The sequence below is a fragment of the Nyctibius grandis genome, chromosome 3 (assembly GCF_013368605.1).
Source record: "Nyctibius grandis isolate bNycGra1 chromosome 3, bNycGra1.pri, whole genome shotgun sequence".
Lineage (NCBI taxonomy): Eukaryota > Metazoa > Chordata > Aves > Nyctibiiformes > Nyctibiidae > Nyctibius > Nyctibius grandis.
This window is the reverse complement of record NC_090660.1, coordinates 14,222,342-14,238,521: the sequence shown is the minus strand read 5'-3', so window position 1 is coordinate 14,238,521 and position 16,180 is coordinate 14,222,342. Positions and strand designations below refer to the sequence as shown.

Below are 16,180 nucleotides of genomic sequence, written 5' to 3'. Positions count from 1 at the left end.
ACTTTAACTTAATGTTAGACATGATCTCCTACAGCACCGTTGTATCTAAGCTGGAACATTCTGGTCTGGACAGATGGATCAGTAAATGGGTGAAAAGCTGGCGTGTTTGTTGAGCTTAAAGGGCTCATATTCTGCCTGGAGGCCTTTACAAGCACAGTTCTTCAGGGATCTATTCTGGCAATTTATTATCTTTGTCAGTGATGAGAAAGTGGAGACAGTATGCACCCTCATCAAGTTTGCAGCTGACACCAAACTGAGGAGTGCAAGCAACACACTCCAGGGAAGGGCTGCCACTCAGAGTGATCTGGGCAGCTGGAAGAAGGGGCCAACAGGAACGTTATGAAATTTGACAAGGATAAATGCGAAGGCCTGCAACTGGGGTGAAGTAGCTCCTTGCAACAGTACAGGCTGCTGATGGGGTCTGCAGGAAAAGACATAGGGGTGCTGCTGAGCAGCAGGCTAAACATGAGCCAGCAGTGTGCTCTGGCAGCAATGAAGGCCAAGAGCCTGATGCAGCCTGGGCTGTATCAACAGGAGCACAACCACTGGATGGAGGGGAGTGATTATCCCTGTCTACGCAGGACTCATTAGGACTGCATCCAGATTTCAGCACCAGTTGATAAACTTGTTACTAAGCCACCAAGACGGTTGGGGGCCCTGTGAGGAGAGGCTGAGGGACCACACCTTGTCCAGCCCAGGGATGAGACATTTTCAGGGGAACCTAAAAGCAACCTGTCAGTATCTATGAGCCACCAAAGCTCTTCACAGTGGTGCCTGGTGAGAGAACAACAGACAGTGGGCATAAATTGAAACAAGAGAAGGTCCAGCCAGGTATGAAGATGAACTTTTCTCCATGAGGACAACAAGTGGTGGAACAGGCAGTGAGGTTGTGCAGGCACCATCCTTGGAGGTTTTCAAGACCTTGCCAGACAAAGCCCTGAGCAACTTTATTGTCACAGCTAAAGGGCTTTGAGCAGGAGGCTGAACTACAGACCTCCTGACATCCCTTCCAACCCGAACCATTCTGTGATTTCATGTTAAAACTGTGAAGAGAGACCTCATTACTTAAGTTATTCAGCACCTAGAAACCCTGGTGTTGTCCTAGTGATATCGGGACAGTGGTAGTCAGTGCTGGCACACAAAAGTCCTGAAAAACTTATGGCCTGATGAGGCAGGCAAAACTTCATAGCAAAATATGTCTGAAATACATGAGACACCCTTCCTCCTCCTGCCCAGTGCTGCTGCATAGGAGCTCCCCTTGGGTGCAGTGTCTCATGCCACTTCCCACATACCCTTTGACCACCTCAGAGGCAGGTGGAGCGAGCCCTGAGTGCTCCTGCCTCTCCCAGAAGAGCCAGGTTGTGGTTCCTCTTGTTCTTTTCTGTGTCAACAGAGTGCATTAGCTACAAAAGCACAAAAAAGAACACTGCCGTAAACAGTAGCGCACTTCATGATTATTATTTTATTGCTTTCTTGCAGACAAAACTGGCATTTTTTTCAAGGATGTGGCTAGAGTCTGTCCTGGAGGCGAGGCCATACCTGTCATGCAACTGGCAGGACTGGACTTATTCTTAATTTAAACTCATGCTAACATTTAACAGAGTAGCATGGACAAGTGAAATTTCTGCTTATGTTGAAGGAAATCACATATACAGTGTGTTACATAGTCTTCCAGTATCTGTTCACAGGTATTTTAAGGATTACTTGAGCACATTTAGTTCACTGAGATGTGCACAAGGAGGCATTTTTACAGTAAGTTGATCTTGCTTCCTACAATGCCATTTGGAGGTGATTTCCCAGGAATCCACACAGAAAATAAAACTGAGGAGAGCTGTCAATCCCTCAGTGCTGGCACAAGAGCTCAGAGCCGTGCCAACAAAGTTAACGTGAAGCAATCCTTTTTCTTCCCTGTTTCCCATCGAAGTCTTTTTTAATTGATGCTAGCCTTGCTGGTTCTTATGCTTAATCATGCAAAAGATGAGCATTTTTATGGAAACAGCTGACTGTGTCCTAAAGAGAGCTAAATCATCCCAACATCTGAACAGAAAAAGAGAAAATAAAGTGATAATTTTATTTCCTACGTGTCTAACTCAGACCTACTTACATAGAGCAGATATTGTAGATACCCACAGACACATCCAAATCACATGGAGAGCTGGGAAGAAAACATTAATGCAAAGTAGCCTCTTTAGCATCTCGTATCATATTAGGGCTCTAATCCTCTGGTGTCTTTATAAGATGTTTATAATTACATGGAACAGAGAATGAGAAGGTGGAAAACTAAATGCAATTGATTCTGCTATTTGAACTACAAGGTTCATGTAGGTATTTGGGGGAAGGACGCTAAACGCACCAGCTCTTGAACACTGAACAGCAACACTGTAGCAATAATTGAGGACTGAGGAGGAGGAGAACATTCCATTGCAAGTCTGAGTGAAACTCAGGCAGCACTGGAATTTGGTCTAGACAGGAGAATGCTTCCACATTTACATCGTCACATCTTGAAAGCTGCGGTAATCACAGATGTTCCATGATCCCCAGTGTCTGCCTTGTAGTATTCTGGTCCCATTTGATGACAACTACTCAAGATTTAAATGTGTTACAGTGATGGTTGTGCTTTTGTAATGGAGGAGAGTGTGGTTGTAATAAAAAAAGCTCCCATTTCTGTTCAACATGACTCAGCTGGAGGGAGGAGGAAGGCTAACTTCAACTTCTCACTTCTGAATTTGTCTTCAGAGAGTTATGGGATGTGTGTGTGAGAGAGGAGGCTGCCTCTTTTTTTTTCTCACTTGTACTGCAAACTTTATAGTAACAAAATTCCCTGATAAGTGATCAGAATAAAAAAGACTCTTAGGAAACTTTCTTAAGTCAAGTTTTACACATTTGAAAAGGCTTTTTCAGCACAAAGCAATTCTTAATGCTGCCTTTATCAAGGCGCCCGAGGTCCCTTTAGTGTGGGGAGTTCTTGCTGGCTGGGTGTACAAGTAAGCACAGCTGGAGCACACAATGCTGTGATAACATCTGGAGTATGTAGAGAGGGTATCTTGGTAAGGAGGTTTCCAATTCTACTAGGAGATAAATTCCCCTCCATAGCCTGGGGGTTTTGGAGAACAAAATATTCCTGTAAGGATGACGTCTCCACTCCTCAGCTGTGAGAAGCAGAGCTTCTGGCACAGGAAAGAATGGAACCTTTATCTTCCCTGGTTGTTATCAAAACAGTTGTGGTACGGCCCACAAATTGAACATGAAACGACGGATCTGCTTGCAAAAACTAATGCGAAGTGAGTTAATTGGCATTCTTTTGTATATATTAGATCCAACTCTCCATTGTCCTCCACAGCCTGCAGCCATTATACACCATAGTTCAGCAGAGGGGAGATGTGCATGAAAATCCATTTTAAGAGTCTTAGTTTTCTCCGTTAAGTTGGTAAAAATACTTGGGTCTTTTATAACTGCTCTGATTTGGTATTCCCTCTTACAAGTTACAAGGCATTTTTAATTATGGTGGTAACATTTTAATAAAGCTATCAGTGCCCTGGGCCAAGGCCATAACCTAGTTATTTGACATATTGGGATGACAAGCATCTGTTACAATGTGCAACCTTGCTAATGGAAGACTCATGCTAACGAGGGGGAACCCTGTGTGTCTACAGGGCTACTGTAGCAGCTCCCATTTCCAAGAATGAGGGCACAAGCAGAAGTAACGGATGGGTGTCAATAAAATCATCGCGCTCCTTATCCCCTTGGGCTCGCAGATACCTGGGTGTAAATTAGAGCAGCCCGAGTGTGAAGCAAGTGTAAAGATCCCTCGAGAGCTTCCACTGCATTAATGTTTTCTTCCCACTTCGCGTCTTGTACTGCATGTGGCTCAGCTGCACTGTGGTATCTAACACCAATTATCAAACTGTCTGAATAACGAGGGGGAGATGCACCTTGCCAAAAGTTCATGTTTTCTTGAAATAATTCATCCTCACAAATAAATGTGTTTTTCATACATGTCATGTGGCTGAAAAGATTTTTGTGCCGCTACTAAAGAATAGCTAGTCAGAAATAGCCTTGTATTGCTCTCAGTATCTTAAGTATCTTTCTGTATGTTAACTTCTCAAGCTCCAGCAAATGTCACCAGGTGTTGATGAAACCAAACAGTGAAGTGAGCTTTTAAAGGAACAGAAATAATGTAACATTAAATAATTGACTTGTACTGTCACTGTTGGGGTGCTCTGCTTGCAGCAACATGAAATCAGGAGCTGTGTAGAAATATTGTGTGCATGCTCTGTCGGTCACGGTGGGATATGGATGTCACGTATTGGCCTCCTCCACCTGAAGCAAACCAGTGAGGCATCCTGAAACTTTTTGTCTGAGTAGTCAGTCAGGTTTGACAAGGCTGACACATCCCTCACCACACCCTCTACTTCTGCATGGTACAGAAGGAATCGTGCAGTCCTCAGATGCGTTACCTCCCACTTTCAAAGACTATTTCTTCTTAACCCTACCAGAAACTGGTAGCGTAGTATTCCAGGGACTGTCTAAAAGGAGCACAGCGAGTGTTCAGGAACCTGGGAATGACAGCCCTTGGCAGGCAGTCCCAGGCTTGACTAGTCACAGGCTCCCACTGAGCACCTTGTGTCAGTCATTCCCTGCTGTCCCCAACCTCTCCAAACATTCGCTGGGCATATCTACATTTTCAGATGGATTGTGCTGCAGGGTGCTGTAAATCTGCCCATAATTAGGCACCGGTTGAGTGCATTTAAGATATATCTTCTCCATGACAGGGATATCTTTGAGCAAATTGTTTGAGCCCTGTCGGTTTGTCACTAATGACATTACAGACCAACTCTTAGAGTCGCTACAGAGGTGTTGCTACTGGCACCCACTGGTGAGCCCCTCTTCCCATGCAGAGAAGAGCTCAGACTGCGGACTTGAGAGTGTTAACTGTGAATTTTCTGGGGAGAGTTCACACTGTGTGAAGTGAGGAAGTGGAAACTCCCAGCGCTGACCTTCATGTCATAATAAACAGACTTTGTGAATGCTGCCACTCGGCCTAAGCTGTCGCTTCCCAGACAGCCCTTGCACAGGAGTGGTGGTGCATAGAAATCGCCTTACAAAGACACATAGACACCTTAGGGACTCGCACGTGCATCTTGTCCTTACTGCCCAAAAGTGTAGGAGTTAGGAACATGGGAGTCACATGCTGTGACTGGATGATTCGATCTCTGTTTGCAATGCCAGACCTGATTTTTTGCAAGCCACAATAATGGAAATCAGCTACCAAGTCATATTTCATATTTGTGCTTTGAATATCAGATGTCACTGGTTATCATTGTTTCAGCTATGTTAAATTTATTTGGTTCTTCTCCATGCAAGGAGAACATTAAAGAGAGGATGTCATTAAATAAGCTCAGAGGATGGCATATGAAATAGGAGGGGCTGAAAAGTTGTTAATTAACAAGCCATTGAGGGGAATTTCAGTGTGGCCTTGGGAATTCAGTTCTTAAGATAAAATACAGGTGTCTCCCTGGTATAGACAGTGACAAGTGCAGCTTCTTACAGTCACCTCAGGTAGTGTCCTGAATAATTAAAGACTCACTATCCAGCAGCCGAAGCCTAAAATAGAGCTTTTGGGTACATCATTTGGGGTTGGGAAGGAGCCTTTTACGAAACCCAAAGAGATAGATTATGCCTACCCCGAGTATTATGTATGAAGGAGCTTCCCTCTGTTCATTAAAGCAATGTTCAGGCACAACTGTATTCTCTTTGCCTCCTTGGAATTGCTTTCTCCTGATATCCTCATGGTGTCTACAATTGCAAAGGAGGTGAGTTAGGATATAGGGCTGCAGCACAGACTTTGGCTCTGGCTTAGTTTAAGGAGCCTGGAGGGAATATTACATCTTCTTTAGACTGACTTGCTTAAAGAGGATCTCCTAAGACCCAGACAACTTTTATGTATCTATGTCTTAAGAAGCAGAACGCCACCTTCTGATAAGGAAGATTAGCAAGAAACTCCAAATTACTGCATGTTATTCTTTCCTGCATGGAGTTTTCCTTAGGAAAAGGAGACTCTGCAGCTTGCAGTTTACTGGACATTTGCTCTCAAAAACTCTTTGAAGTCAAAGAAAGTCAAGGAATTTAGGACGTGGTCTTAGATACACACCAGGACCGAGCCTTTCCAGAAGTAGTGGAGCAAGGTTTAAGCAAGATCTTCCAGTTATGACACTGATATTTTCCTGTAGTCGGTAGAATTTTAAGCAATACCCATGTGACTTGATCCTGCTTCAAGATAACCGAGTCCACCTAGGGTAGCACCCAAGTAAAACTGACTGCTTCAGCAAGTAAAAATATTTGTATTTACTTACTTCATTTGCCCATGTATGAAAACAACTCAGACAGGAGCACTGAGCTCTTTTCAGTATCAGTTCAGTCTTATCCTCTTCTCTTCATTTCAGTGGGGCTAATTGAGCAAGCAGGACCAGCAGAATCCACTTGCTATTTAAGTACATTTTTCTACGTGTCCAGGTAACAGTGACTCATTCAGGCCCCTGAATGTATCACACACATGCTGTCTCCATCACAGATAATGGAGTGTCTCACTGAGCTGGCATACCAGTCCGAGCTGAAAGGTGGGGCTGGTTGGAGGTAGTGCTAAAACTCAGCAAGAACCCCAAATCAGTGTATACTTTTGGATTTCTAAATACATAGAAATGGGCAGCTCTCAAAGGGACTTGCTGAAAAAAATGCTTTGTGTTCGTATGTCTGAATACAAGTGCCTGGCTTGAGGCATCACCACTCAAAAAAAAAATCTGACTTTTAGGTATGCTGATGCATTAACAGTGATTTATATTTATGTTTCAAAAAGTTTGGACTGGAGTATCAAGGCATAAAGTTCAAGTTTCCCTCATTCTGCATCTCCCTCCTATTCTACATGTTTTCTACCTTTTTACTTTCTTCTTTATAGCATTAAGCCTATATATTTGTTTTTCTTGCTCATCCTGGCTGCTTTTGTATTCTGCTCCCTAATGACTTTGGAATGTAATGTCAAATCATCAAATCATGCAGATGTAATCTGTATTCAAAAAAGCACCCCAAATCCACACACATATATATATCTCTATATACACATATATATATGTATGTATGTGTGTATACATACATATATGCACTGCTATATAATGACTCACGTTATATATAATACAGCATATATATTACAATACAGAAGTCACTGTATGACTTCAGAGGTAATAGCCAACTTGCATTCTGCCTCTTTGTAGCGCTCCATGCAGCTCCAGGCAGTGCCGTCAGGATGCCTTTCGGGACCAAGCAACCTGATGTTTGCTTGGAGGAGCCCTTACGCCTCCGCTGCACTGTGCCCACCACCACTGCCAGCAGCAGGGCAGGTTCTCACTTGTACCATGGTGCTCCTGCAGAGCCCCAGCAGTTTCAGTGGCATTGCGGAGAATTGCTTTCATTTCATTTTCTCTTGAATAGTTCAGAAAGTCTCGTCCTTGCGGTGTGTTTGTGTAGTTGTTACTTACCATCCTGTGGCCTATCACTTGCATTTAAGATACCAGGAAAATGATCAGTGCAAGGAAGACAGAAATGGGCCCAAGAATTTATGGATGGTGTGGGCTGCTGGTGTTCTCCCACAAGTTTAAAAGACTTACAGCACGGGTATTGTTGCAGAGCATCAGATGACTGATAGGGCTGGCTCCTGTACTGCACTTTGGGATGAAAGCCTCAGGATTATTTCAGAAAAGCTTGGCAGGTTAATTGACCCTTGAGACTGACCCAGTGGTCAATGGCTGATAACGAAGGCACCGCTGGGCATCCTACAGCAAACTGCCTTTGCTGACACTCTGCATGCACACAAATGTATTTAAACTATTCTGTTGTTAGGATCTGACTTATTTTTATTTTATAAGAGTAAAGCTTAACTTTCAGAGCACCAGAAGGCAAGCATCAAGAAAAACTAAGGGAAAAAGTCAGTTTAAACACCTGTTTCTGGATAGTCTCTTTCTCACGCACAAATGCAGTCAGCGCCTGACACAATTCAATCATCTCATGCGCTGGTGTACAAGTTTCAGGGCTGTTTCAGAAGTGAACTGGGCTTGCAGTATCAACAGCCTTCCCAAATATGGGACCTGATGTATTTCCCAGTTTATGAAACAAACATTTATGCCGCTCTCCTGACAAGCAGGCTGGCCCTGTGATGTGCCACATCTCGGTGCATTGGTGGAGGGCTACCCTCAGCGGACCGGACCCGTCCTCGGTGTAAAGGTGCCGATTTAATCGGCGCTGCCTTGTTCAGGTGCCGGTTGCTTTCCGGGGCGGCACAAGGGTGTTGGGCGTCGCGGGTGCCCCGGCCGCCCCCAGCGCAGCGCTCCCAGCCCTGGGGCGGGCCGCCCCGTGCCCCGGGGGCTCTGCGGGAGCGGGGGGGAAGCGGCGGCCCGTAGATATGATACCGGTCAAGAGGAAGTTTTTAATGGGCTCCAACCTCCGCTGGCAACTTCTGAGGGCAGTCCACGCACCAAGGAGGTGGAAGCACCGGTGCGAGGCTGAGAGAGGCCTTACGGTGTCCGGGCGGCCACCGGGGAGCGACACCGCCGCCGCCGCCGCGGGGAGGCCAGGCCGGGCCGGGCGCGGCGGGGCGGGGGCCGGGGCCGCGGAGCAACCTGAGGCGACCGCCGAGGAGACGCGGAGAGCGCAGGCGAGGCGGCGGCTCCACGCCCAGGAGCGCCGCTTAAAACCGCCGCTGAAAGGTGTGGCTTCGCCTTTCCTCTGCCGGCGGGGAGGGGACGGGACGGGACGGGACGGGACGGGACCTCCGCTCTTGCCGCCGCCGCCAGCAGCCTCCGCCACCGCATACCGCTTCGCAGCGCGGCGCCCCTGCCCTGCCCTCACCTGCGGGCCGCGCTGACCCCCGGCGCTCGGCCCTTCCCCGGCGCTCGGCGGGCTGCGAGGGAGAGGCGGCACCGCGGCGGGCCCCCCCGGCGGTGAATGCCATTCCCCCCGTCGGGTCTGGGTCGGTCTCCCCGTCGCTTTCCCCATCGTCCCATTTCCCCCCGGGCGGCGGCCCCCCGCGCTCCCCCGCCGCCATGAGCATCAACGGCGGCTCGCACCCGCGGATCAACACCTTGGGCCGGATGGCGCGGGCCGACTCGGGCACCGACCTGCGCTACGAGATGAGCTCCCATGTGGTGGGGGGCGGCGGCGGCGGCGGCACCCACACCCACAAGACCTACTACTACCAGAAGACCTACGGGGGGGACTACGCCTCCGACGGATACGGGTAGGTGCGGGGCGGGCTGGGGGGGCAGCGGGCCCCGCCGGCCCCGGCTCTGCCCCCGCGGGCCCGCCTCGGGGGACCTGCCGTGGGCCTGCTCGCCGTTTAGTTTCCTGGGTGTGCAAGCTTGTAAGCCGTTTTTTTCACCTCCCTAAGGAGACTAACTTCTAAAAGGCTTTTAAATGCAAGCAAAGAACTTTTAATTCTTTTAATAAAACTTTTGGTGGGGACTCTCTGTGAAGAGAGGAACGGGATAAAAGGCAGAGTGGTAGCCTCGGTGTCTCCCCTTTGCACTCTGGGGTGTAAACGCATCGGTGCTGGCTGTACTGACCCAACAGTTCTCTGCTGATAGAACCCCGCTTTGCTCGGTGACGCAGAACAAGCTGTTCTGAGGTAAATGGCTTTATACCGCATACACCCCGTCTCGGCTCTCACCAGCAGTTGCCTAACTAGGGCTATAAAACGATTTTAACTAGTGGGAATCGTTCTCTTATTCATTTTTTAGTTTGTTTCTAGCTTGCCCAAGGCCCGGAAGTTTAAGGCTGTGATCTTTTATGCAGTGATCCCTCATACTTGGTGGCTGGGGTGCAAAGATACAGTCTGCTTCTCCCCCCCCACCTTCTTAACTTTCTGCTTGCCGTGTTGCTGTCAGCACAGTGAAGATCTTGTGGGCTGTGGATCCTGGTTTGGATTGGAGGGCACCTGCTTTCATGGATGCAGCTGTACCAGCAATCCGTGCAGATCGATTCCGGCAAAATAAGTGCAACTATATTGGATTCACTAGAGTGACTTCGCTATTATTCCTGACTTTCGCTGGAGGAGAAATTCCTTCCTTTGGTTTAGCACTCTTTGGTTTTTGTTACATACTTTAAACCAGTCTATAGTTTGTTAGGCTCTTCTTTCTTTAGTGTTCAGTGGTGGCATAGCAAGAATGGAAAGGACAGACCTGATCAAGAGGTTAACAACCTTCTATCAACATCCTTTCATTTACTCTTTATAATATAATATTCATATCTCCTTTTTCGGAAGGCATATCTGGCAAGGAGGTTGCAATGAAACTTCCTGTTCACTTTATTGCAAGGCTTCTGCATGGAACTAAAGACCCCTGTTAATGAGATCGAAATACTATACATATATATATATTTTACGTATTTTTTTTGCATATTAAAACATCTGACCATACGAAATACTTTTAAGTAATTTTTTGCAGAACAATATATCTGTTTGCACCTTACTGAGTTGCATAGGTTTATTTTTAATTAGTGCTGATTTAAATTAAAATGTCCCCCACAATACAAAATGAGTGTTATGTTACCAGTTAATGAAAAAAAGCAATCACCCCTGATTTTGCACATTCATTGCGTGCAGAAAATCCACTAATGCCTGTGCATGTTGTGCTTGCAGGATCAGGGCCATCATCACCAGGGTAATGGTTTTAAACTGAAAGAGAGTAGATTTAGATTAGATTTTAGGAAGAAATTCTTTCCTGTGAGGGTGGTGAGACACTGGAACAGGTTGCCCAGAGAAGCTGTTGATGCTTCCTCCCTGGCAGTGTTCAAGGCCAGGTTGGATGGGACTTAGAGCACCCTGGTCTAGTGGAAGGTGTCCCTGCCCATGGCAGGGGGGTTGGAACTAGATGATCTTTAAGGTCCCTTCCACTGAAACCATTCTGTGATTCAATGTTCTATGGAATTGGTTTTAATAATTGCGTTCAGCCCAATATCTTTCATGCCAAAGTTTAGTGACAGTTACTGAACTTACAAAACTGAAGCTTCTTTTTCCAATGGGAGAGATTACTGTACTTTGATTTTAAATGCAGTAGCATTCAACTTAGGGTCTAGTCTTGTAAGTTTTGGGGCGTATTCTGCCAGACAAGTCTGTGCTGAGTATTACATTACTCACAGAGCAGTATAAGACGCTCCCTGCCCTTAGGGCTCAGCAAGGTGCTTTTACAACATTCCCGGTTTCTTCTGGCTTGGGAACTCAGGATGAGCTTGGCCCAGGGTACAGATACTCAGCTTGATGATGAGTCACACGCTCCTAAACTGCCAATTCATCAGTCAAATATTTATCAATGTCTTTGGTATGGAGAGATAAAATCTGATGTGCTGTGAGAGAAGGAAAAAAAGTGGCAAGTTGTGCAGTTTTATTTGTCATTGCTGAAATTAGGGAAAAAGAATAGCCTAGGATTCGTGGTCACTGTGTGATATGAAAGTAAATTAATTTACACAATTCTGCTTAAGAGTTAATGTAACTTCTGAGCTTTAAGTTAGAAAAGGAGTTAGAAATTCACATCCCATGCCCTGACATTACTTTCAGGGACTGACAGACAAAGTAAACTTGGAGAAAACAGATTCAAAGCCGTGTTTTTGCCCTTCCCATCAGTCTTGCAGGGATCTGCAGGGTCCTGGCTAAGCTGAGCAGTGTTGGGGTTGTTGTAGTAGCCTCCCCTTTGAGGTCCTCTGCCACAGCATTGCACGGGGAAAAAACTGCCCTGGTGACAAACAAGAACATAGGCAGACGGAGAGGGAGGAGGAATGTGTCTGAATTGCTGCTGAATACCTGCCATGCCAGCAGAGCCTGCGCTGTGCTCGAGCTGGCCAAGAAACGGGTTTCAGCAGCAGCTGGTGACGCTGCCACGCCATGAGAAGAAAACCGGGTTATACCTATCCCGACTCACTTTTTCATAGGTACGTGTGTGAGATTTCAAGCTAGATACCTTTGCAGGTGTGAAAGCCTCTGTCAGGCGAGGGATTTGCTGGTGTTTTGAGCGGCTGATCTCTGGCAGAGGTGTATTTCCACAGTCCAGGCTGCACCCTGCATTTGGCACCTCCCTCTCGCAGAGCTGGAGGTGGGAGAGGCAGCGTGTCTGCAGCCCGCTGCACCGGGCAGGTGCGGCCTTTCGAAACGGTGCCCTTGCTCCTGGTGATTAGTACTGCTGGGAAAAAGCGCAAGGATTTTCTGTGAATAGGTGTGGCAGGATCCCTTGTGAATCCCTGCTTCCTCTGAACGCACTTAGCCTCAGGGCTCTTAAGATTTTACCAGAGACTCTTAAATTTTTACATGATTCTAATGGTATTTAGAGTCAATGGTGCAAGATGCAGACATCTTTTGAGATTTGCTGTCATTGTGCCTTAGTCTATGTGCATACTCAGCGGATGGGACTAGTTTCTTGAGGCCGTGGTGTGCCAAAACTGATCCTAGTAAGAGCAGAGATGTGTGGGGAGAACCCAGTTATGAAACTCTCGATAATTTCTGACACTTGTGTTCACCTTCTTTGAAGGGGGCGAAAAACACTGATTTATAGTATTTTATTTTCTGGTTATATTCTTAGGGATATTGTGGTTTGCCACCTTTTGCCAGCGTTGTGCCTGGGCATTTCCAGGGGCACACACACCCAAGCGGCAGGCGGTGTCGGATGGGTGGTGGTTTAGTCCCGTGGTGTGTGCAGGCTGTGTACTGGGAAGGGAGATTCCAGGTCAGGTTTTTCTTCTGACTTGCCTACCCTGGGCACACCAGGTAATCCCTTGATGAATCTATTTCTTGTTCAAACAAGTTTGTGTGCAGGGGGGCAGGAGGAGAAAAAGAAGTGCTATTGTTTTGCTCTCATTGTTGAGTTATGGGAGTCACTCAATACTTTGGATCTTCAAGAAGATTTTTTTTAAAGCTTCCTTTACTTTTTGAATGAAAAAAAACTTTGAATTTTTAAAAGGCTAAATGTTTTGTGGAGGATCAGAAAATTTAACAAGGGTTATTCTAGTTTGGTTTAGATCAAATCTTTGGGCCAAGAGTGTTGCCTTTGTGCTTCCAAAGCTTTAAGGAGCTGTGAAGCTGCTGGAAGGCTCCGCAGAGCTTCTGCGTGTCTCCTCTGCCCTGCTTCTCTAGACGCTAATCGCCCCCCGGATAACACAGCAGCCTCTTGATGTGTCCTAACCAAGGCAGAAACCAGAGCAGCCTCCACGTTGCAGGCATTTATGCTGGGGGTGTGCAGGTCTTCAGCAGCAGGAGGCAAATGAGGAAGCAGAAGGGATCTGGCTTTCTTCCTTCCCCCTCAGGTTCTGCAGTAATGACCACTCGGTTGGGCCTGTAAAGGTGCAAGCCAAGTGTTTACGGAGCATATATCATTTATTTAAAATGTATCACTTAAGAAATCTTCTGGCTGCTTGAATAAGTCAGTGGCAGCAGTAGTCGTCCCTGCTGTGTTCCGGGGACGTGGGCACAGCCGGGTTTGCCGTGTCTGTCTCAACTCTCCTAACTCACTGCATGGCCTTGAGATCGTTTCTCAGTCCCGTTTACAAAAAGCAGGAATAGTTTTTTCTTGTTTCTGTGGAGCTGGGGGTCTTGTGAGGATCACTGGTACCTCTTAACAGTTAAGTGCAATCCTAGTTCAGAAACTGAGGATTCAAGGGTAAGGTAACAGCTGAGTTTAGCTCAGGTGGGGTGTACTGCAGCAAGGAGGTGGTGTCTGAGCCACCATCCTGCCTGAAGTCCGGGGCTCTCATTTCTCTGTGAGTCAAGAGCGCAGCATAGCAAGGGAGCAATGTACTCTGCAGCAAGCAGGGTGGCTCCTGTACAGAACGATGACAACACGAAGATGCTGTGCCTTTCCTAGGGTTCTTCTGGCAGTAGAGAGATACAGGGCTACATTTTAAGGTCCCAAATAAAAGTGATTCTTCTGTGGTTTGAAGTATTCTCGTAATTTTAAAACAAAGACACTACCCACCTTTGTTTTCCTTTGCGCCTTTAATAGTTAATGACTATTAAAACTAAATAATTTTAATAAAGAGCTCAGTTTAATAGTGTCTTTTTGAAATTCATGAGTTGCCTTCAAAATAAGTGTCATGGTCTAAAATTTTGAGTTGTAGGGACAAATAAGCAGTTAAGGTCTGAAGCAATCCAGGCTGTTTCACTCAGCGCTGTTTGGCAGGGTTTACAAAACCAAATCAGTACAGCAAGTAGTCATATTCTTGCAAATGCATGTATTTATTACTAGGAGTCCCTGCAATCTTGCGTTACAAGTCCTGCTAAAAGACCAAGCTCCAGTTCATTCTGCTGGAATGGTTGGAAAGGTACGCTGTATTTACAGGGGAGCAGTAAAAGAAGTGAAAAACCTGTCTGTATTGTCACCGTGTGATGTGCCTAGAGTGTTTGGTGCAGCAGGATCCTATTTACAGGTTTGATCTTCAGATGTTGCCAGAGTTAAAATCAAATCAAATTGTCATCATGGCAGCAGTAGTTGTTACAATGACCAAACATTACTTTAAACTCGTTCAGTTTCATGTAAACGAAATCAGATGAAGCAAGAGAGACATTGACAAAATACCGTCTGTAGTAATCTGCTTAATCTGTGTCCTGTGAGGATTGCTGGGGTCCTACATCTTTCTGAGGGACATAAATGTGTTTTTATATATAATCGAGGTTACATGGTTGTACTTTGAAAATCCAGATTCCTTCTTGCCTTCACGTTCTGATGCCATGTAGCATGTTTAGGGGTTAGGGTTTGCCTCAATTTCTTTAGTCCAGTACTTTTTTTTCCTTACGCCATTGTGTTGGGTATGGTTTTCCTTTGGCTGGCTGTTTCCTTCTGCCTCAAGGCTGGATGTCTGCTTACTCTGCATTGGGGTTTCTGCTGTGATCTACTCATTCCCATTAAAGGCCTGTTGGCTTCAATAAGAGAAACATTACACCGAGGGCCTTTGAAGCTGCTTATGATGAAATACTCTCATGTCACATGAGTGAAAAGTATTGAAGATGTGTCCATGAGAGATCATGCTAGTGCCATCTGATGTATCAACCAATATATGTTGACGTATTGTCTTGCTAAATATTTTTATTTTCTAAACTTAGAGATTGATTTGTGCCCTTCTTGAATATGTTTGTACAGCTAAATCCTCTTCGGATGTGAAGTCTTTGAGTCCTGTTGACTTGGTGGAGCTATGCCATCAAACATCAGCTCCTATAGTGGCATCTGCTGTCTCTGGGTATGCCCCATAACCCAGTGTAGCTCCATTTGACCGGCTGACAGATTGAAAGCCATTGGCTCACCCAGTGTCATCAGTCGCCTTTAACAGGCCGCTACTTTTTCACCCGTTATCCTAGTATTGAGCTCAGTATTTTGACTAGCAAAACACTTGGTTGTTTAATGGCAAAACTGACATCCAAGGTGTTAAAAGCAGCATTGAAATATTGTGCTCTTTTGTCTTTTCAGTTTGTATTTCTCCAGTTTCTGCTATTATTTTGGTTATGTCTTTATCTACTAGATTGGAGAGCCTTAAATGCTTGCTGCTTTCTTCTTGTGAAGGTCCCTGGGAACTGTAAACAAGTAGCTTGTGGATCTTTATTTGAAGATCTAAATAGGGTGCGCTTAAGCCTCCCACTTCAAGGCATCTGATCCTGCCTTTGAAACAGTTTTGTGCATCTATATTAAACCATCTTCAGTTTTTCAACTTTTTTATTATTTGAGCAGTAATTCTGGATGTGGTATTCTAGCATCATTGGGATGAACACAAAATACTTGTTTTATCTTTTAAATTGTTTGAGTAGTTTGTTTTATTTGAAAATAGCTTTTCTTCACAATTTCTTAGCATGTTAACTATGACAGCTGTTGTTTAGACCTCCTCTCAGTGTAAAGTGAATTAATGCGTTTGAGGTTAGTGAAGCCAGTGGAAATATTCTGATTTATTAGAGTGGAAGTCTGGTCTCCATCTATAGTTCTTTCGGCTTTAATGGATATCTGGCATTTATAGCTGTCAGGGGATGATGGAAAAAGCGATTGAAGAAAAAAATACTCTTCTGATATTCTAAAAAGATAAAATTGCTTGGAAAGTTCCTGTCTCTTCTTTATTATGTTTCATTCATCAGAATAATTGTGGGCATAATTAAATGTAAATTTTAGTTGCAGTC

At 45.6% G+C, this 16,180-nt stretch overlaps 1 protein-coding gene across 3 annotated transcripts in view; it reads left to right on the top strand.

The window, feature by feature from the left end:
* The first annotated feature begins 9,089 nt into the window (after window positions 1–9,089).
* Window positions 9,090–16,180, top strand: part of DSP (desmoplakin) — a 38,244-nt gene continuing 31,153 nt past the window's right edge. For all 3 annotated transcript variants that reach the window (XM_068396075.1, XM_068396074.1, XM_068396073.1), the window contains exon 1: window positions 9,090–9,283. In XM_068396075.1, the coding sequence (XP_068252176.1) occupies window positions 9,090–9,283 (194 nt within the window). The remainder of the gene's footprint in view (window positions 9,284–16,180) is intronic.